The sequence below is a fragment of the Mixophyes fleayi genome, chromosome 3, assembly GCF_038048845.1.
Source record: "Mixophyes fleayi isolate aMixFle1 chromosome 3, aMixFle1.hap1, whole genome shotgun sequence".
Taxonomy (NCBI): Eukaryota; Metazoa; Chordata; class Amphibia; order Anura; family Limnodynastidae; genus Mixophyes; species Mixophyes fleayi.
The window spans coordinates 271,163,868-271,185,157 of record NC_134404.1 but is presented as its reverse complement, the minus strand read 5'-3'; the positions used below and the strand labels follow the sequence as shown (position 1 = coordinate 271,185,157).

The 21,290-nt window shown below is 37.9% G+C and overlaps 1 protein-coding gene across 1 annotated transcript in view; it reads left to right on the top strand.

Annotated features, from left to right (window-relative positions):
• Positions 1-5,466: 5,466 nt before the first annotated feature.
• CCDC170 (coiled-coil domain containing 170) overlaps positions 5,467-21,290 on the top strand; it is a 63,113-nt gene continuing 47,289 nt past the window's right edge. Inside the window, exons 1-5 of the mRNA XM_075200714.1 lie at positions 5,467-5,682; positions 9,310-9,386; positions 11,649-11,676; positions 17,044-17,169; positions 19,086-19,342. Coding sequence (XP_075056815.1) covers positions 5,524-5,682; positions 9,310-9,386; positions 11,649-11,676; positions 17,044-17,169; positions 19,086-19,342 — 647 coding nt within the window. The 5' untranslated portion in view covers positions 5,467-5,523. The remainder of the gene's footprint in view (positions 5,683-9,309; positions 9,387-11,648; positions 11,677-17,043; positions 17,170-19,085; positions 19,343-21,290) is intronic.

Genomic DNA, 21,290 nt, shown 5'->3' with positions numbered 1-21,290 from the left:
CTAGATTTATTTTATTATAACATAGTTTTGCCTTAAGTTTTGTTTGAACAGATAAACAGATTGCGCATAAGATGTCCTTAATAGAGAAATACAGTATAATAATAAGACCAAAACAATAATGGATATAAACTAATATTTACTAAATATACAGAGAGTTAAAACAATTTAATACATGTACCAATATAACACATGATCCAGTGCACAGGCTCAATGACCCTTTAGAAAAAAAACCACAAAATGTGTTTTATATTCCACAGAACTTCCGATGTTTCCAAGAAATGTCCTAGAACGATTAGATAAAAATTGTTGGACAAAAGAGGTATACAAAGGCTCCGTAGTGTCAAATCACAACATAGCTTCAGATGACAACTTGCCACATACTGAATAAAGCGATGGGGGTGATTAATTATGCACCTCTTTGATGTTGGTTATATCGCATTCATATGGCAGCGGTAAATTGCAAGTATAAAGGGTGTATCCGTCTTGCATATCTTAATGTAGCCAAAATAGAAGAGGTCTAGGAGCTAGACCCAAAATGCACTACAATGAAAATCTGTCTGGTGCTGATTTTTTAGAAAGAAGAGATACATGGGAGTCCTTTCGGCACCCCAATCGATTCAGTGCTCTAGCCCCAAGGACCCCAAAGCGTCAAAGAGACACGAGGGAAGAGAGGAGGTGGCGATAGAAACAAATCCCAAAAGATATCAGAGAACATAGGAGGTATTTTTAATTTGTCCCAAAAAGAACTAGATAGTGGACAATTACAACTTTTATCTAAAGGCATGACCTTTTCACCTAGTGTAAATCCGAACTTATTTGACCTGTACACCAAACTAAATAGATACGTTAGAGGATTATGCAGGCAGCGTTACTTTGCATCTAAAAATCTGAAGAGGAGGGATATTGAAGGCTCCCCTGTTTTTTTAGATACAGGAGATGAAAAAGGTTTAATGATTTTGGAAGAATTGCTATTAGAGAGTGATTGTACGACAGATATGACTCAAGATTCTGAAATTTTCTTTGATATTAATACTCAACAAAATATGGGTAAATTCAAATTAAAATCTGAATTTTATCCTATCAACCATAGGAGTCCGGCAATTCAACTGTTCTATAAGAGTACTATGGAAGAATTTAGGGTGTTATGTAATAGGAACCCTAAGAGGGATTTGGGTAAAAATAATTTATCACTGAATGAGAGGAGAGCACTTATTGCTTTACAAAATGATCCATCAGTTGTTATTAAACTAGCTGATAAGGGGGGAGGTGTGGTTGTTCTTGATAGGGACAGCTACATCAAGGAAGCCCTTAGGCAGCTACAGATACCAAATTCTATTCTGTCCTTCAGAGGGACCCCACTGATGTATACCTTAAGGACTTTCGTGACCTTTTGGAATGGGGGTTAGCTGAGAGTGTGATAACAAAGGATATTTTCAATTTTTTGTTTATTCAACATCCGATTACACCTGTTTTTTATTATCTTCCGAAAATTCACAAATCACTCACTGCACCTCCAGGGCGTCCCATTATTTCGGGTATAGGGTCCCTCACTTCTAATTTATCACATTATGTTGATCACTTTTTGCAGAGTTGTGTTGTCTCCCAGAGATCTTACATCCGGGATACAATGCACATTTTGAATCTTATACAGAATTTCTTTTGGCGTCCTGGTATGGGTTTTCTCACCCTAGATGTACAGGCCTTGTATACTCATATTCCACATTTGAAAGGTACTCAGGCAGTCAAACAGGCACTGCTGACTCAAGGGGATGTATCTGGGAGACACCTGGACTTTCTCACGGATTCTATTATGTTTATGTTGACTCATAATTTTTTCTTATTTGACTCCACCTTTTATTTACAGACACTGGGGACGGCCATGGGCACCAGGTTTGCCCCGAGCTTTGCTAACATCTATATGGGGGCACTTGAGGAGGAGCTTATTTGGGGAGGCCCCTTCGGGGCAAACCTGGTGCTCTATGGCCGCTATATAGATGATTTGTTTATTATTTGGGAAGGAGGTGCACAATTAGCGGTGGATTTTGTTGCATTTTTAAATACAAATGAGTATAATTTATCCTTTACGCATCAATTTAGTTATTCATCTGTTAATTTCCTAGATATCACACTCTCAGCTGATGAGATTAATAACAAAATTGTTTGTACAAATTACAACAAACCAGTAGATGCAAATACATATCTACACTATAAAAGTGCACATCATAAACCATGGATAAAGAATATCCCCAAAGGGCAATTATGTAGAGTGAGACGTAATTGTACGAAAGATGAAGATTTTATTACACAATCACAGGAGATGACTAACAACTTTGTAGCGAGAGGATATCCCCAAGATTTGGTTAATGAGGCACGAAATTTTGCACTTAAGAAAGATAGACAAGATTTGTTGACCCCACATAATAATAATAAAAACGAGTCTGGCGAAGCATCTAAAAATGTAAATAAGGTTTATAATAATGATAGCAACAAGAACAGAAATGGAAGTGGAAATGAAAGTAAGGAAAAAAGGAAAGATAACAATCCAAATAATTCCTTAATTTATATCTCTAAATTCAATAACAAATCCTATATGATCAGTAAGATCATTAAGAATAACTATAGGATTTTGCAACAAGATACTATTTTAAATGATGTTCTCGAACAGACTCCTAGAATTGTATACAAGAAAAATAGTAATTTACAGAACCTATTGGCCCCTAGTGTCCTGAATACTAAAAAGAGAAAAATTGAAGATCCATCCTGGTTACCATCGAAACCCTTGGGTTGTTTTAAATGTGGGAAGAAGATATGTCTCACCTGTGATTTTGTCAGTAAAGGTTCTTCTAGTATTAAGTCTAATAGTAATGGGTCTGTACATTCTATCTCTCAGTTCATCAATTGTGACACTACCTATGTCATCTATGTGCTGGAGTGCCCATGCGGGCTCCAGTACGTAGGTAGAACTACTCGCTCTCTGAAATGCCGGTTCAGAGAACATAGACTAAACATCCTTAAGGGCATACAAAATCATAGTGTGTCCAGACATTTCTATGAGAACCACAATAACAATCCTCAGGGCTTATTAGTTACTGGGGTTGAGAAAATTGATTATACACAAAGAGGAGGAGATAGATTTAAGAGACTTTGTAAAAGCGAAGTCTCATGGATGTTCAAACTACAAACCATGTTTCCAGATGGCTTAAATGAAACCATGGAATTCAATGATTGGTATTTATAGTTTTGTGGTTTTGTTTTCTGTCACAAGACCATAATGCTAGATATAGAATCTTTGGTTAGTGACATATTCAGTAATCAGCTACATTTACCTTTACTCCAGGTCTTATTTGTGTTTTTATATTTATTTTTATGCCGGACTCTGATACTATTAGATAATATACGATATCCTAAACATGTTTTCCTATTAAATGTATTTTTGGAGTTTACGATATATACTATTTTTTTATATATATCTACATATATACAATTATGCGCATATATAAACACATATCCTTTGTTTATTTTTATATTTACTTTTATTTCTATCTTTATTTTTATTTTTATTTATATTTATATTTATTTTTATTTTTAATTTAATTTTATTTTTATTTATATTTATTTTTATTTTTATTTATTTATTTTTATTTTATTTTATTTTATAATTTATCATATACTAATTAATTTTTTAATTTGTATTTGTATGTGTATTTTAGGATGACACAATGATGATAAGATACTAATGGTTTTCCATTATGTATATATATTATTATAATCTTGTTGTTCTGTATGTGCACAGGTTTAATAACTGACCTTTTTTAGAAGAAATTTTGTATCCTAAATGTACATGGATGTTTTTGTGCACAGGCTCATTAATAGACCTATGCAGGTGAATTTATGTTCATTTTTAAACCATTTTTATATTGTTTGACACAATATCCTTATGTGTCTATATTACTATGAATACATTTGGCTACAATGACATAAAGATGTGAGCCTTACCAATGAGTGAACATATTGTCTTAAAACATCTACAGGTGGTCGCTATTAATTTGATGAGGTATTCCCTCCCCCTTTTCTTACCCAATAAATACCAAGTGAAGAGAGAGTCAGCTTATTGCTTGAAAAAGTCTGCTTTGACAGACGAAACGCGTCGCAAGGTTTTGCTGGCTCTACGGAGTAATTATACTCTTTCTCTCTGGCCTCATTTATTGTGAAGACCCTTGTTACATTGTCTCCAGAGGCGTTCTTTACAGTTACAAGCTCTTTCAAGGAACCTTCCACTTAACTCTGTGGTTGTCCGGACGGATTCACTGGTGCGCACCAATATTCAAGTTTGTTTTGGACCGCCTAGCCGCTCAGACGGCGGACTTACATTTTCTATCTGGACTATCGAGGCGGGTAAGCTTGACTCCTTTATTTATGGCTGGATTCATTCTATTTTGGCTACATTAAGATATGCAAGACGGATACACCCTTTATACTTGCAATTTACCGCTGCCATATGAATGCGATATAACCAACATCAAAGAGGTGCATAATTAATCACCCCCATCGCTTTATTCAGTATGTGGCAAGTTGTCATCTGAAGCTATGTTGTGATTTGACACTACGAAGCCTTTGTATACATCTTTTGTCCAACAATTTTTATCTAATCGTTCTAGGACATTTCTTGGAAACATCGGAAGTTCTGTGGAATATAAAACACATTTTGTGGTTTTTTTTCTAAAGGGTCATTGAGCCTGTGCACTGGATCATGTGTTATATTGGTACATGTATTAAATTGTTTTAACTCTCTGTATATTTAGTAAATATTAGTTTATATCCATTATTGTTTTGGTCTTATTATTATACTGTATTTCTCTATTAAGGACATCTTATGCGCAATCTGTTTATCTGTTTTTATATTTATTTAGAGGATTTGCACTTCCTCTGTTTGATTTGCTGCACTTGATGTCCTATCTATATTCATTTGTTTGTTTATTGCCTATTAGCGCCGGAGACCCTTTAGTATTTTAAGTTTTGTTTGACTGTGCAGAAAATTGGAGCATGAGATGTATTTTAGTTAAATAAATTGTCATTCATACTTAATTTACTAGGCTAGAACTGAATGACAAAGTATCAAAACACATATTTGCTGTATTTGTTGCTTATTTGGGGGAAAAATGAGCTGCATGGACACTTGATAATGGGGTATATTTCAGATAACAATGACAATTTTATAAAGTTGCTGCAAGAGTTTTGGCTTGCTGTTATATTAGATGAACTGTATTGACAGTATGAGCTGCACTGTTGTTGTTATCTGTGTTACATTACATCTACTTATTACATTGTGTGACACACCCCTCCTCCACAAGCACAGCCCCTGTGTGTAACTGTGTATACACGTTGCTACGCAGCAAAGTGTCCTGGTAACATTGTGCTCTACTGGTGTAGCTGGCAGAGCTCTGCTTGTGAGTTGTCAGCAGAGAGAGTCAGGGGAATATTCATCATTCATTTTCCTGAAACCTGTGTTCCAGTCCCTTGATAATGAGTAACAGCAGCCTGAACAATAACAGCGATCGCCCATCTCCATCCAGCGTCTCAAGAGCTGCAGCAACCTATGGAAGTAGACAGATTGATGTGAACAGCAATGCAGCTTTTCGTTCACTCTCTCCAACCCTGCCTCTGTCACGAGGTGATGCTGAGGTACTCATGATAGTAGTTGTGTTGATTAAAACATTTTATTTATTATCTATTATCGTTTTGTAAAACAAAGTTATTAAAATGTTTGTTTTTATTAAAATATGTGTAATACATCGGGCCTCACTTACTTTACCCATGGTTTTCTCAGCAACTGCATCTGAAATTTGCGAGGTCATCTTAACATTTTATGATTTAAGATATGGTTATTAGTCCTTTACTTACATACAGAACTGGCACACAGAATGAAATGCTTAGTAGCACTTGGAAATAAACTATAATTTGTCAACATCACAAGCAGATGCTGTAGGTCTCTGGAGCCAGAATCACCAGAATCTAATTAAGTCGATAAAAACTCACAGAAAATGATCTGATGAATGCACCTGTATTTGTCAGAGAAACATTAACAAAAGGAAACGTTATTTTAATACAAAGAACTGCACACTTTAAAGTTTCACTTCTGGCTATAGCCTAATGCAAATTTAAGCAAACTCTGTTTTTTTTAGTCTATTATTTTTGCTTGCTAGTAGCTAACGTGAATACTGAAAGGTACATGTATAAAATGTCTTTGCCAAGAAAGTGTTCAATATTTTGTACGTTTTGTACTATATTTACCATATATCCTGTGACATTTTCTACCCCTTTATCCATGCTCTGAAAGACGTGTTTAAATGTTGACATCATCAGTGTCGTAACCATGATACTTGCACTGTAGACACAGAAAAAGAGTTCTGTATTCCTGCAGCTTATATTAGACTTTACTGCGAGAATGTTTAAGAAGACATTTAATAGTGTCACATTTTACACTTTTACAGAAGGTTAGTATAGTGTAATCTGATTATACTAAGTGTAGATTTGTGGGTAAATGTATCAAGCTGAGAGTTTTCCGGTGTGTTTAAAAAAACAATCAGATTCTAGCTATCATTTATTTAGTACATTCTACAAAATGACAGCTAGAATCTAATTGGTTGCTATAGGCAACATCTCCACTTTTCAAACCTGACGGAAATCTCCCAGCTTGATATATTTCTTCCTTGGTGTCTATCTTATGTTGGTATTTATATATTATGAAGCTAGTGTTCTGCCTTACCTATATGCTTCCTGAATGCTTGGCTGTTACTACACAACTCATCACCACTTCTTGTTGTTTTAAATCATTCGCTGGCACAGACCAATGAGTACAATATGGTCCTTTATGTTAAATGAAAATCTAAGCACAAATATGTAGAAGTGAAATTGTACAACAATTGCATGTTAATAATTAATGCATAAAATGGGATATTTAAAATTAGTTCTAACCTGTGAATCTGGATCTTAAATATGGGTACTGGCAGGGGCGGGCTGGGCCGGGGGGCAGGGGGGCATCGACCCACCGGGCCGCTCAGTCTTACCACTGTTTGGGCCGGCTGTCCCCCCCGTGGATGCAAGTGCTGCATATTTCCAGCGGCGAACAGGCGGCTGCACCACGTTATTGTTATTATTATTAATTTTTATTTATAGGGCGCCGCAAGGTGTCCGTGGCGCCGTACAGGGACAAAAACGAATTACAATACAAGGTGAGACAGCACAGTACAGTAAACATAAAGCACAGTAACTCAGTAAGCTCAATGCACAGCTAGTGAGGGCGGGGGGAATGACGGGGCCCAAAAGGAGGGAGCGGAAGACAGGGAGACCCCCAGAGGGGGAGGAGGGCCCTTGAGGAGGAGGGCAAAGTAGCTGGAGAGCAGAGTTAGAAGTGGTGGAAACAGGAGGAGAGATGGCCCTGCTCAGAAGAGCGTACAATCTAAGGGGAGGGGTGGACAGACGGAGAATCGCAGGGGAGAGACACACGATGCGGCCGCCACAGTGCACAGGCGGCCGCATCACATGACACGTGATGTGGCCACGTCATAATTGACACGGCCGCATCTTGTGTCATGTGATGCGGCCGCCTGTGCGCCCCTGGGTACTGGCACTGTTTAGTGCAGGTCCCCATGACCCTATTTTTGCACAACTATTTTGTGCCACAAACTCATACAGTAATTATTTTAGATATGTTAATATAATGTAGTGGAAAACACATGGTTCAAGATCCTACATCCTAACAATGTTTTTTTTTATTTTTTTTTTAACATGTAAAATCTTTGAAATTTTAGGGAACAAAACAAAATAGGAAACATACAGAATAACAAGGAAAGTAAGGGGGGAGGAAGGACATCAAAGTGAAGGCAGTTCAAGGTACATTAATCAAGTACTTCAGACAATAGCTAGAGTTATACATTTTAAACCATTAAAACCACATTGGTTTTACATAGTGGAGGATAACTGTGCTGCTCCAATCAAGGCATTTAAGACAGAGGGAACAAGCTTATGCGGAATATGAGAGGCCCAGAGTCCCTATAGCGTAGCTCTTCTGGAGTTTGGCAGTAACAACTGAAAGAGGCAGGGGGAAGGGAGACTTCTAGGATTGGGCGATAGCTGCTCTAGTGTTGTTAAGTATATGGTCGGTTACATATCTCTTGTGGTTTTGAAGAGAAGGGGAGTATAGGTGCAGCAGAGAGTTTTCCAGAGAAAGGGGCCAAAACAACGGAACTTACTATATTAATCAGCTGAAAAACATCCATCCAGAAGCTTTGCAGCTTCAGACATGATCAGAAGGTGTGGAGCAAGCTCCCTACCTCACCACAGTTCCTCCACCAAAACTTGGGCACGTCAGGCAAAAATCTGTGGAATCTCTCAGGAGTCAGGTAGTTTCTGTGCAAAAGCTCAAGAAGCATTTCTGAATGGTTAATGCATTTTGACATCTTATAATATATATTAAGAAAAATAAGATCCCAGTCCTTATCAGCTATGATCATTTGAAGGTCAGCTTCCCATTGGGATTGAACTGGTAATCTGCCATCCTCACTGGAAGAGATGCCCCCAGCCCAGTTGGATGAGGACAACCTCATAGTTATATAGGGGGGTGGCTAAATGGTTTTACTCATATTTGTTAATTCACCACCTGCCATGAATGAGTGTCAAAGCATGGATATTGCAATGTATAGTTTAAAATAATGGTTTCACTTTAGTAAAATGCATATAAATAAAAGTGGTTTTCTACAGTGCAGTCCAAATATGTACAGTAATGCGGAGTAGTTGCAGAATGTGGAGGCTGCAAAAAGTTAAGCCAAATGTATAACGCTGCTCTACCTCGTTTAGTAGAGATAAACAGCATATTAACAATAATATCAATCTACCAACCATAGTTTAATGCAGACAGACTGTACTGCTCGCTTGCAAAGTATATTAGTGAACATAAAAACATAAAATAAGAAGTGCTAAAAATATATCTTATATCAATGCACTGGAGAAGAGACAACTTCATGGCTGCTGCCTTGAACACAAATATTTGTCTTTTTGGGCAGACTTCATGATGAAACAGTGAATATTCCCTGTCTCTTCTAGGCTGTGGTGCCATCTATTGTATGACTACAAGGAGACACTCACCATGCTCTATATGCAAACCATAAGCAATACATCACTTTTTCGTCCCTATAAAGCTATTTCTAGAAGTAAAACAAAGGCACCATACACGCTTTACTTTTGATATATTTTAGTTTGTATCTTATGTGTCTGTATTATTATTTTAATTGTCTTAATGTTTATTCCTAGGAGCAAGAGAACTTCAATCCTCATAGGAGACATATGGAACTCATAGATGATGTAGTGGGAACCAGGAGTGCTAAGAGGTATGAGAAATGTTGTGGATTAACAAACAACTGATCACAAAAGCCATGAAAAGTCCTCTTTATGAAATACTTGTTTTGCAGTCTGTTTTACTCCTAACTGATATGGATATGTGAAAAACCTGCATATATAGTAGCATAGGGATTCAATTATGCTTGCAGCAAAGAGCTCCTTGTGCATTTTGCGAGTAATGAATAGTGGATATTTCATTTGTGCCTTGTAAAACATATTTACATGCTCTGCACCTAGTTAATGTTCTACATAAATGTACACATGAATAGTTTGTACTAAGCATTTTAGTACTTTGGTTCTCAGGACATCACAATAGCACATTTTGTGGATTTCCTACAAACCTAGATATATCATATTGTTTGCACACTAACCATTGTGAGGAGACCCATAAAATGTGGCCGGTTTGAGGACTGGTTTGAGAACCATTGTTTTGAAACCTGAATCATGTGGATGCCTCCCAGCATATCATGCTGTCAAGTGGGACACCATTTGTTTTTGGACACATACCCACGGCAAATTTGAATGTAACTTATACCACTGGTGGTATCGACATACAGCTATGTTCACAACATGATTTAATCAGCTCAAAGAGGTCTGACCATGGAAATCATTGACCTATATGGGAAGTGTGTGGGTTCTACACACTGACGTCTTTTTCATGTACCTTTTACAGCTGAGAAAAGTTTTCACCTATAGCAAGCCGCATTTCCCGTAGAGTGTCATGTTCTCACAGGTACTCAGATGCCTCTAGGACTTAAATTTAGCATAGTAAAGATTTAGATTAGGTTCCAGGTAGCGATTGGTATAGAGACTGGGAGTATAGTACACAGGCAGTATATGGAAAGCAAACCAGTAAAGATGCAAATGCCCGAGGGCTGGCAGTTAGCAGGGATAGTGGCATTGTAATTGAAAAGTGCAGTCAACTGTTCCCTAAAACTGTGTATCATAGCACACATCATTTAAGTGTCACTTAAACTATGTGTGAAGGGAGGGTCGGACCTGATAGACTTTGTTGCAGTGAACAGAGTACAATGGCAAATTATTAAGAACAGAATGTACTCTATTTTATGACCGAACTCCGGGTAGCTTTGGAAATTTACGTTATTTGCAAAAATCATTAAGGGCCTGATTTATGTTCAGTCGTATGTATCTTGTGTGAAACAGCTCTGCGAATGCTCATAAACGGACTTTATGCCAATGAACACAATTGCATGAAATTCATGTCCAAACGCAAATCGCACTTATAACTGCCTACATCCTGAGGGCAAAACGGGGCAGGGAAGGATCGGACAAACGAAGGCAATCTACAGAAAGGACCGCGCAGAGGGACGTGCCAGTGCAGATGCTGCCAATTCAAGTCCTGTGGTTTTTTTGCCGTATCATTTGCACTAGCTACAGGGCTGGTGTAAGCGCCGACTTATAGTGGTAACTGGTACTGCATAGTCTCTGTATTAAAAACTACACGCATGTGTGCCACTAGATATCAAAGAACATTTGTATGCAAGTAAGAGAGAATTTAAACATACATTGTATGTACACATTAAAAACATCCTAATTTATGCATGTACTAATGATTATAGTATTATTATTATGTTAATTTATTTTAGAAACATTTTTTTTGCATCATCATCCTCATCACCATTTATTTATATAGCGCCACTGATTCCGCAGCGCTGTACAGATTTGCATGCGTTCTTATGTGACTTTATATTATAAATATGCATGTGCATATCCTGCACTGTGTTCTGTCTGTTAACATATGGCAGGTAACATTTAGACAGATTCAAATGGAAACTTATATTGAGATCCACTTGAATTTGAATACGGTCGGAAATGCACTTAAATTCCGTGCTCGTTGTTTAAACACAAGTTGCGTTCGAAAATGAATCAAGCCCAATGTGTCAGGGTATGCTGTTCACTACAATAAACACTATTCCATCTGTAACATTAGCTGATATGTCTGCTGCTGTTTGATCCAGAGTCTAACATTTCTGCCACTATCAGTTACTTATTAGAGTTTTCTTTGATTCTTTAAAGTATCTACTGGTTAAGAAAGTGTAAAGAATAAATTGTATGTTTGTCTTTCATGTCAGATCATAAAAAACTAGGAAAAAAACAAATAAAAAAAATTGTTATATATTTAAAGAGATAAAAGTTATTTGCTGTTGAACCAAATCAACATAAAAATGCAAAAGTGAAGAAGGCACAAAAAGAGAACTCAACATTTTAATTGTTTTTTTGTTGTGTTTCAGAAATAAGAACAGAGGTGAAATACTAAAGGTAAGTGAATGCTGCAAATACAGAAATTAGTAGTGTAAAAATATATATTTTATATAAAAGACTATGGCTGGGTGAGAGACGTTGTATTGAGCTTGAAGGTGTGAGTTTCACAGAAAACACATTACTTGGAGTAATAAAAGCTATGGGAAGAACAATTAAGTCCTGATTTCTTTGTATTCAATGTGTTCCTAAAGCTAGCAATGTCTTCAGATCCAGTCAGATATTTACCTATTTTAGTGACATATGTTTTGGCAAAACTGGGCAGATGTAGTTGTTTGGCAGACTGGTTAATTAAACTTCCTTCAAGAGGTTATTTGACTGCACACACATGCTGATGAACTCCTAAACAGACAGGATTTTCTGGCTTGGCAGATCATTTCCAATTAGATCAGAGTTTGGTCAATAACAATTTAGAGATTTTCAGACACCCTGCATGTCAGCCAATTTGGACAAAAATAGAAAATAGGCAAAGTTTTAATGCGTATGTGTCGCTCAAGTCAGTGATACTCAAAGATTTTTCAGCTGGAACCCCAATGTTCTGGCAGCGTGACATTACTCTGGGACCTCAAAAGTGGTGGTTCCAATAGAATGTATTATATGTCTGATAATCAGATGACCACTGACTTACATGACAACAGTAGACTTTAATAAATTGGTTATAATCGTTTGTGCTACTGTGTCAAGCAGGCAGTTGATTAGTTGATGCCCCTTCTTAGGAACACCGCATTCATGCATTGACATCCACAATGCCTTTTTTAAAACAAGCCTACCTTAGTAGGAGAATTAAGTGCACAGTTATACTGTTGAAGCTTTAGGAGGGGGAGGGGCCTGCCACATAGAAGAATCTTTGCACCAGAGGTGAATTTTATCAGTTATTACATTTTGGGTGGATCTATCTTTTAGGAGAGTGACATCACTTGAATGAGAGGTGAGATACACATACAATTGAGAGACACATACATTGGACAAATAGAATAGGCTTTTTGCCCAATGACAAATCATGCCTGAACAAAGTTGTGAATTAAATTTTTGTCATTGCACATTCTAAGCCAGGAAACCCAAATCCAGCCCTTAGGGAACCCTAACAGTGTATCTTTTCCATATCTCCTTGCTGTAGCACAGGTGTATTCATTACTGACTGACACATTTTAAAAAAGCCACGGGCAGGGCCGGATTAAGGGAATGGGCTAAGGGGGCCTCCATTCCCCCGTGAGGGCCACCCCCCCCCCATGATCGGAGCTGATTGCGGCCTCCCCCCTGTGATCGGAGCTGCCCGAGCTGCCCGCGCGCCCCCCCCCCCCGGCACTTACCTCCTTCTCCGGCGCGCTGTGCTCTCTTTACTGAGGAGATCTCGTGAGAGTGAGACTCACAAGATCTCCTCAGTAAGGAGACTACAGCGCGCCGGAGAAGGACTGCAGGGAAAGTGCTCAGCAGCACTGATCGCGCCGGGGGCGCCCCCGCTCCCGACCGATCAATACTGCTGCTGAGCACTTTCAAGGGCCCCCTGGATGCCATAGGCCCCCGGGCTGTAGCCCAGTTAGCCCTATGGTTAATCCGGCCCTGGCCACGGGTGATGATAATTATTTTACTTGTGACCTGGAAAACATGTACGGTTAGGGCTCCCTGAGAGATGGATGAAATCATACCCTAAGCAATACAGTTAGCAAAGCAACTACATTACCTTAGGAAAAAATGCATTAAAGATTTATCTGAAGATTGGAATGAAATTTATGTCAGTTTATTAGAAGACTCTATTTTCACTTTATTTTTCTACACATCTTAAGTAAACAAATATGCCTTATTATGCACTGCTACAGAAAATCAAAATCTATAGACAGGCCGAGTGTCATGAAAAACATATATGCACTACTCTAAAAACACTTTTGAACAAGATTTTATATAGATATAAGTGTATATCTGTTATACTGAGTGTCATGACAAGACTTACCATTGCAGACGTGACATGTGAGTGTGAAAGGGTTAATCATTACAGAACAACCTGGTCTGTCCAAAATTGACTAAAATCCCCCAAAATGATAACTTAGACTCACTTTATTCTACCCAGTTTTGCCACCACCAAAATTTGGTTCCACAGCTGAGGCTTTGAGGAACTTTTCAGTTACACCCTGACTTATCTCACATTACAACGTAACTTAACAACTTAAGTAATTGAGAGTATTCTAAAACAAATAATTACCTGTATTTAGTTATGCAGTGTTTAAATCAGTCAAACTTATCAGACATGTGAATTCATTAAAAGCACAAACACAGAATGTTATCAAATAGAGTTTAATATGACAAAGAAAATCACAATGCTTTATTATATAAAAAAAAATAACAAAAGGACTTTCAGATATACAAGTTACAAAACTTCTTCACCAATGAGGTCTTCCTGATGCACAGACTTCCCTTGGAGATAGTATCCGACAGAGGTGTTCAGTTTATGGTGAGGTTTTGGAGGTCCTTCTGCAAGGGGCTACTAATTTGACTTGGACAGATGAAGCGTGCCAACCAATCCCTCAAACAGTTTCTGCGGTGCCTTTTCTTGGATTCCTAATACAACTGGTCCCAGTTGCTTGCATGGAACAACCAGGTGCAGGACTCCACGGGGGGTATCAACAACAGGTTCCATTCGGGGGTCATTCCGAGTTCATATACCACCTCCTGGGTTCCCTTGGCAGACAAATAATTAGGATTGTCAGAGACTGTGGAAAACACTACAGGATAGTTGTAGCTAGCCAGAAAGTTTTTTTGGACCAAAGTAGACGGTGTTCTCAATGTGGCTCTCCACAGGCTACAGGTACCATCTTCTTTTCGGATCCATCCAGTGTTCCAAATTTCCCTTCTGAAGCTGGTGGTGAATGATCCGTTTCCAAGATGAGTGGTGGTTCCTCCTCCTGCAGTGTCTACAACTAGTAGTTACTGTTGTTTTCAAATAAACAAGCCAGTTACTAAGAGTGTTAGTATGGTGTAATAGGTTTGTTTTATGTGTACTAAGTGGTTAATACAGTGCATTATTACTTACATCCTTAGAAGGAAATCAGTTAAATAGCAAATATAGTTCAATGTTATCATAAGTAAATATTTAGATTTATTTTCCACATACCTTCTAGATTATAATCTCTCACATACATAAACCATTCTATTAGTCATCTTGAAATGCAAAGATATTAATAGTTATAGATAATTCATAATGTTGTCTCAGAGACATAGGGCTAGATTTACTAAGCTGCGGGTTTGAAAAAGTGGGGATGTTGCCTATAGCAACCAATCAGATTCTAGCTGTCATTTTGTAGAAAGTACTAAATAAATGAAAGCTAGAATCTGATTGGTTGCTGTAGGCAACATCCCCACTTTTTCAAACCCGCAGCTTAGTAAATCTAGCCCATACTATCTAAACTACCTTTAAAAATTATAGTTTTTTTTGCATTTTTTATATTTGTTACCATTACTGACCAATTGCTTACAAGGTAATTATAGGGAGTCTGGGAATTGTGAGAAGTGGAAGGAGGGCAGACATATGATAGTTTGCTTGTAAAGCATTGACCTGGATGAATGACCAAAAACCCTGTTCGGACAGCAATCTGTAGATGATCCACCTCCCCCAGGAGATGCCCGGCGCTTGCTGGACTATCTGAGTGATGATATTATCTGCAGTGAATTGGAAATGGATAAAAGAAGACAGTCCTCCCTTTGGCTGGAACAAACTAAGATTGCATGGAACTTCAATGGCATTCACTGCTGTGAATGGGGGGCTGTGGCTGCAGCAGTGACGTTTCACTGATGTATTTTTGGACTCCAGGTCCTTTTCTTAAAACTGATCCTTATACATATTAATTAGGACATCTGGAAAACTTTTTTTCTAAAGTACATAAACCTATTTTTGTCGTGGTTCTTTTTTAATTTAACCCATTCATTTTGTATATTGAAAAGCTCTTTACAATATTATACATATGTAGGTGGGATTTAGCCATACCCTATGTTGCAGTACCTATGAAAATGTGACATGGGACTAGATTTACTAAACTGCGGGCTTGAAAAAGATGTAGATGTTACCTATGACGTGGATGCTTCTTTGACAGCGCCGCGGCTGCTGTATAGTACAGTGCTGCCGAAACGGAGCTGCTGCGCATGCGCGGGCGCTCTCTCGCTGTTTTTTTTTTTTGTTTTTTTTTGGGGGGGGGGGGGGGAGTTTCTCAAGTTAAGATCCTTAATGAATCAGGCCCCTTGTTCATTTCCCCTCTGCACCTTTCTTGAGCCAATGGTGAAAATAATAATAATAATAATAATCATCATCAATATGGTTCCGGCCTTATCAAATTTGTCTACCCAGTACAACAACACTGTGTCACTCAACCTACATGACTGACATATGTATTTAGATGTCACTCACTCGTGCAAAAGAGCAGAATAAATATGACCTCATACTCACAAAATTGAAAACAAATTAAAATTTAGCTGACTCAAGTATCCTTGGTTAGTATATCTAATCAATAATTAATTCAAGCAGTAAATCAGTCCTTGTCATCAGATTTCATATGACCTATTCAGCGTGTGTTAATACCATTATCTGTTCAATATCAATAATAACTGCTCTTTTGCAGATGGATAGTTAGCTTGACACTCTTAAAAAACTGATGTGTGAATTAATTAATGAACCCTGCAGGTTGCTGGAGTGGTAATTTGTGTATCCAACACCAATAATTTTAGACAATAAAGAACATTTGATTGTACAATAGTTACATCAAGCCTGTTGACATTGCCAGGCAGGTGCAATATATGTAAGAACAGCAGAACTGACAATACTTTTGTTGTTGCCATGACTTTATTTACATAACAACATGTGTTGTCGAAACAAAGCATTGAATCAGAAGGATGTACATTGAAACTACACGTGGTAATATGAATAATACCAAGGGGCGACCAGGGGGTAAATGTATTAATCTCCGGATTCTTGAACTCCCGCGAGTTCGGCGTGGAGTTCAAAAATCCGGAGATTAATACATTTACCCCCTAGTGTTCCTATATGTGTTTAAATATAAGTATTTTTCAGTATAATTTCCCTTTATTGAAGATTTTCAAATATATTTATACTTTTTAAAGATAAAAAAGAATTTAAAATGCAGTTCCGCGTGTTGCTTTATTCAGAGGTTTCATTATACCTTGAAAAAAAATGCCATAGCCTTGAAAAAGTTGATGTGGTAGCAATTGTACTTTGTACTTATGCCTTTCCCATAGTGCAAAACAGATGAATAGATATTATCACTATAGCTCTGCTATTGTCTGTTGTGAGTCATAGTGCATTGCTCTGCAAGGCTGGGAACATCATTCGGTGGCATTGACAGGTATTCTGTTTTTCTATGCCAGTCCGCCTACGACTTTGTGGACATTCCGGTCTCGCGGGAACAGATGAATCATTGCAGACTAATTGCTGAAAATTCCCAAAGTGAGCTGGCTGGCCTGCATGTAAAATATGAAACTGCACAGTCGGAGGTAAGTGTTTTCAATATCACAATATAATTCTAAGTAATTTTTTTTTAGTTATGAAGCACTCCTTTCTAAAACAATGGATAATGCAAATCTAAACAACAATGTCCTTAGCATGAAGTTATTTATTTTTGTAAATCATATTAATTAATTTCTACCCCATCCTATATATTTTCCAAAGACATTACTGTATTTCCATGTTGTCTTTCTAGATGATTAAATATATTGCTTAACACTATCATTTTTTCATGAGTAATAAGTTCAGTTAGAACAGTTATATTCAGTGCCATGTAAAATTAAATAATATTGATAGTGATGCATTTGCTTAACTTATATTGTACAGTTTGGTTGAGCATTATTCGGAGTGGTGATTCTCCTTCAGTCTTTTTTTTATATATAAGGGGATTTAAGCTGGACAATATGTGCTGATTCTGTCATTTGGCTGAACCATCAGATTCAGTGTTTAGTTTGACGACACACAAAGGCAGTTCTTGTTGAGCCGAGCAGCCGGATCTTTTCCCGGCTTTGATAGATCCTGTTAGTTTGGCAAAAAGATGCTGCATCCAAGAGCCTATAGTTATCATCTTCCAGTAGCATTTACCAAAATGTCCGATAGTGACAGATCAAGTTTAATCAGGTTTTTAGCTGGGTAGTTTTATGGCCACACAAGCTGTGATCTCTTACCAAATGGCCAATATTGGTTATGATATGGCAGTATGTCTTGCTAGGTTTAGTTATTGACTAAACCCAATTCATGGATAACATTAGAAACAGTCACAAAATCAGGCTATAACAATGCTGTATACTGAACAGTAATGGCAACAAAACAATAAATATAGTGAAATTGATATCTTACTTTGAAAGGAAATGCACTAGTATGTTAAATATTAAGAATGATTTTGATGATACAACTCTGTTGAACTTAAGATTTCCTACTCTGCTTAGTTTGTCAAAATTCACAAATGATTTTAGCATTCACAATAAATATGTATTGGTCAGGCAAATTTAAAATAATTATTTATATATTTTTATCTAAACAAACAAGCACTCATGAAATGTTATTGTTCAGTCAAACCCTGATTCCACTGCAACACTGTTATAATAATTTGCTTATTGATGCTTCAGATACATAATATCCATTCAATGTCAATGTCATGCCTATACGGAGGGCTTCAAGTGAAACGTTAATATGGGTGTACCCTCGATGAAAAGAAGGGTGATGCGGAGGACATGGCAACGTCTTCTCGGGGCATGCCTTGTGTTTCTTTAGTGCTAGGCTACCCCAAAACCCATCCCCTCCCCTAAAAATACTCCAGTACTACCATCCGAACCAGTACCAGGTTTGCAGGGCATCACTCACCACGAAGACAGGAGCTCACCTCCTAAATCTCCCCATTTTCGAAGGGCACCTTCCTAGTGCCTTGTGTCTGAGTCTGACCCTGGTTCCATTTAATCCTTGCAGAATATAAAGGGAAAACTTTGAAGTTACATTTTTATAGACATTGTTATGCAGCTTCCATTTAATGTTGTTTGCAGAATTTCAGCAGAGTATTCTAACAATTTTGCATTTCAAGCTCAGTTATAATATTTTTGATGAATTTAGACTCCCCTTGCTCCAAGTCATAAGTGCAACAGGAAAGTCCTGCCTACCCCACAGATGGATCAGGGGAGAGGGAACTGATGCTAGATCATACATTCTGTTGTAGTGGGTCCAGGTGGACAACGGGTAGCATATTTTAGGGCGAGTACAGACTGATGCTACGGAGAATGGCACTTGATACACTGTGCCAGTTGAGCCACATAACATATGAGGAAGTTGGGAAGTCCACCAGGATTATAAACCTCTGTTAGATATGAGCTTGAAGCCTGGGCTTCTAAAGAAAATTATATTTATACCATATTATATATTCATTTTCATTTAGTTGCTGGATCTTCGGACAAAGATCTCTTCCAAGGAAGTGTCTCTGCAAGAGATTAAGGCTGAATTAGAAAATTATAAAGAAAGCAATGCACGCCAGGCCTCTATGATCACCTCTTTAAGAGCAAGGCTGCAGGAGACAGAGGAAGAGTCTGGTCTGTTTGCTACCTCCAAGACAAGAGCAGAATTGGCCATGCAGGCAGTTCTTCAGGAAAACCGAGACCTGAATGATAGAATCCAAGAGATGGAGTCCAGGTTAAGGTATGTCATTTTTGAACTCTTGTAAGCTCTTTTTTTATTTAAGGATATTAAAGGTTTTTTTACACATGTAATTAGTGTGAGATCCTCAACTGTTCACGAGATGCTCACCTTTAGTAGCCCTCTTTCTGAGGAACTAGTGATGTTACACAGTACTCGGTTGTCCCTAGGATTTTAGCTCAGGTAGTAGCTCAGTAGTTGTTGATCCAGCACTTGCCTGGTGGAGTAGACAGAACATGGTAGCAGGTAGTGAGCAACTAGAATGTATTTGACAGAACTCAGTCAGAAAGACATGGATCAGGAGTAGAGAAGACAGCAAAATACTTTAAACAATCCAGGGGTTATGGCACGTAGAGATATGAGAGCAAATCCATTTAACAAAGCTAGGAGTCAGGAGTGGAGAACACAGCAGAATCCTTAGAACAATCCGGGTCAAATACAGAGAACAGAACAGGTCGGGTTAGGTTACAAGGCACACTAGGTCAAGCAGGAACTATCACCAGCATTGGTATTCTGCCAGGAAGAGGTTTATAAAGTCAACAGCACCAATCAGAAACTGCAAGATAATTAGCTGCATGGGTGTGGTAAGTAATAGTACAGCTGCCAGACTGGGAGCTGAAGAGAAGCTTATTGCTGTTTACCTAGCAGCCAGCTAAATCAGTGAACTGCAGGATTGATATTACACATGGTTGCAGCAGTAGTGCACACCTGACAGATCAGACAAACAGGAGAGATATTATTTCTTAACACATGTAAACCTATATGTTGTGAGAATGACAGTCTTCAGCAGCTAGTCTATACACCGGATGTTAAAAAAGATATTTCCACCCAAAAGTTAGGGGCCACCACAGTTTGGCAGAACTCCTCTCCCTGCCACCGTTGCACAGGGTTTTCTCTCTGCTGGTTGCAGGGGGTTCTCTGACATAGGACCTATACAGTCCTACTTGTTGGGGAGGGAGGTTGTTAACTTAAAATTAACATTAACTTTTGGGTTAAAATGTCCTTTCAGCATCTCTCCTGTAAGTGACTAGACTCATCCAAGTATATTGAATATGAAGTATGAAGCTAACTATGTATAGGTAGCTTGTAGAATTCAGGGGCAATTTTTACCAGACCAAGGTGTTCAAACTGCTATAAAGAAATATGTCACATATAATTCTATAACTAGATTAACTTAGTCAATTGTGTAGAATTAAGGAAAGGTGTAACAACTGCATATTTGGTATTATTATGAAAAGATATGTCAGAAAATGTCACTCATGTGTCTTTCTTTATCAGGCCCCTCTTTCCGACTGGGCACAATGGGCAGGTGCCCAGGGGGAAAAAAACAAAAAACCCCAAAACTTACCTTTTTGCGGTCACCTATATATATAATCATTTTTTTTTTACAAACACACACATTGTTATATACATGTTTTTTTCTGGACACCGTTACATCCAATCCATTCCACAGCATAAACAGTACTTCTGTGTATATCATATGCAGATATGTCTACTTTCAAAATTACATCTTACAAGAAACACTGGATTATAATTAACATTTCTCCCATTCTTGGGGTTGTGTGTGTGTGGTTGGATGTTGTGGGGGGAGGGGCATACAGCATAAGGTGACTTTGGGACCCATGATAGTAACTGCACTTCATAAGGTGTTGAAAGCAAGAAACATTTTTGTTTTACCCTTGGGGTGAAATACATGATCTGAATAGGATGCAATACAATATAATACAATCCTATTGGTTGTTGTATAGTTTTTGTTTGACCTATTTTAAATTTTTAGAATTTTATATTATTTTCTACATGGGCACTGTACTTTTCAGGTGACATTAAACAATTTAATAAGTCCTGTTTGTAACATTATAAACAAATTCAAGAGCTATTTGTTGTCAATACACACTGACATATGAGCAGTGATATTGGAGCAATTCACCTGATATTGCAGTGCATTTAATCC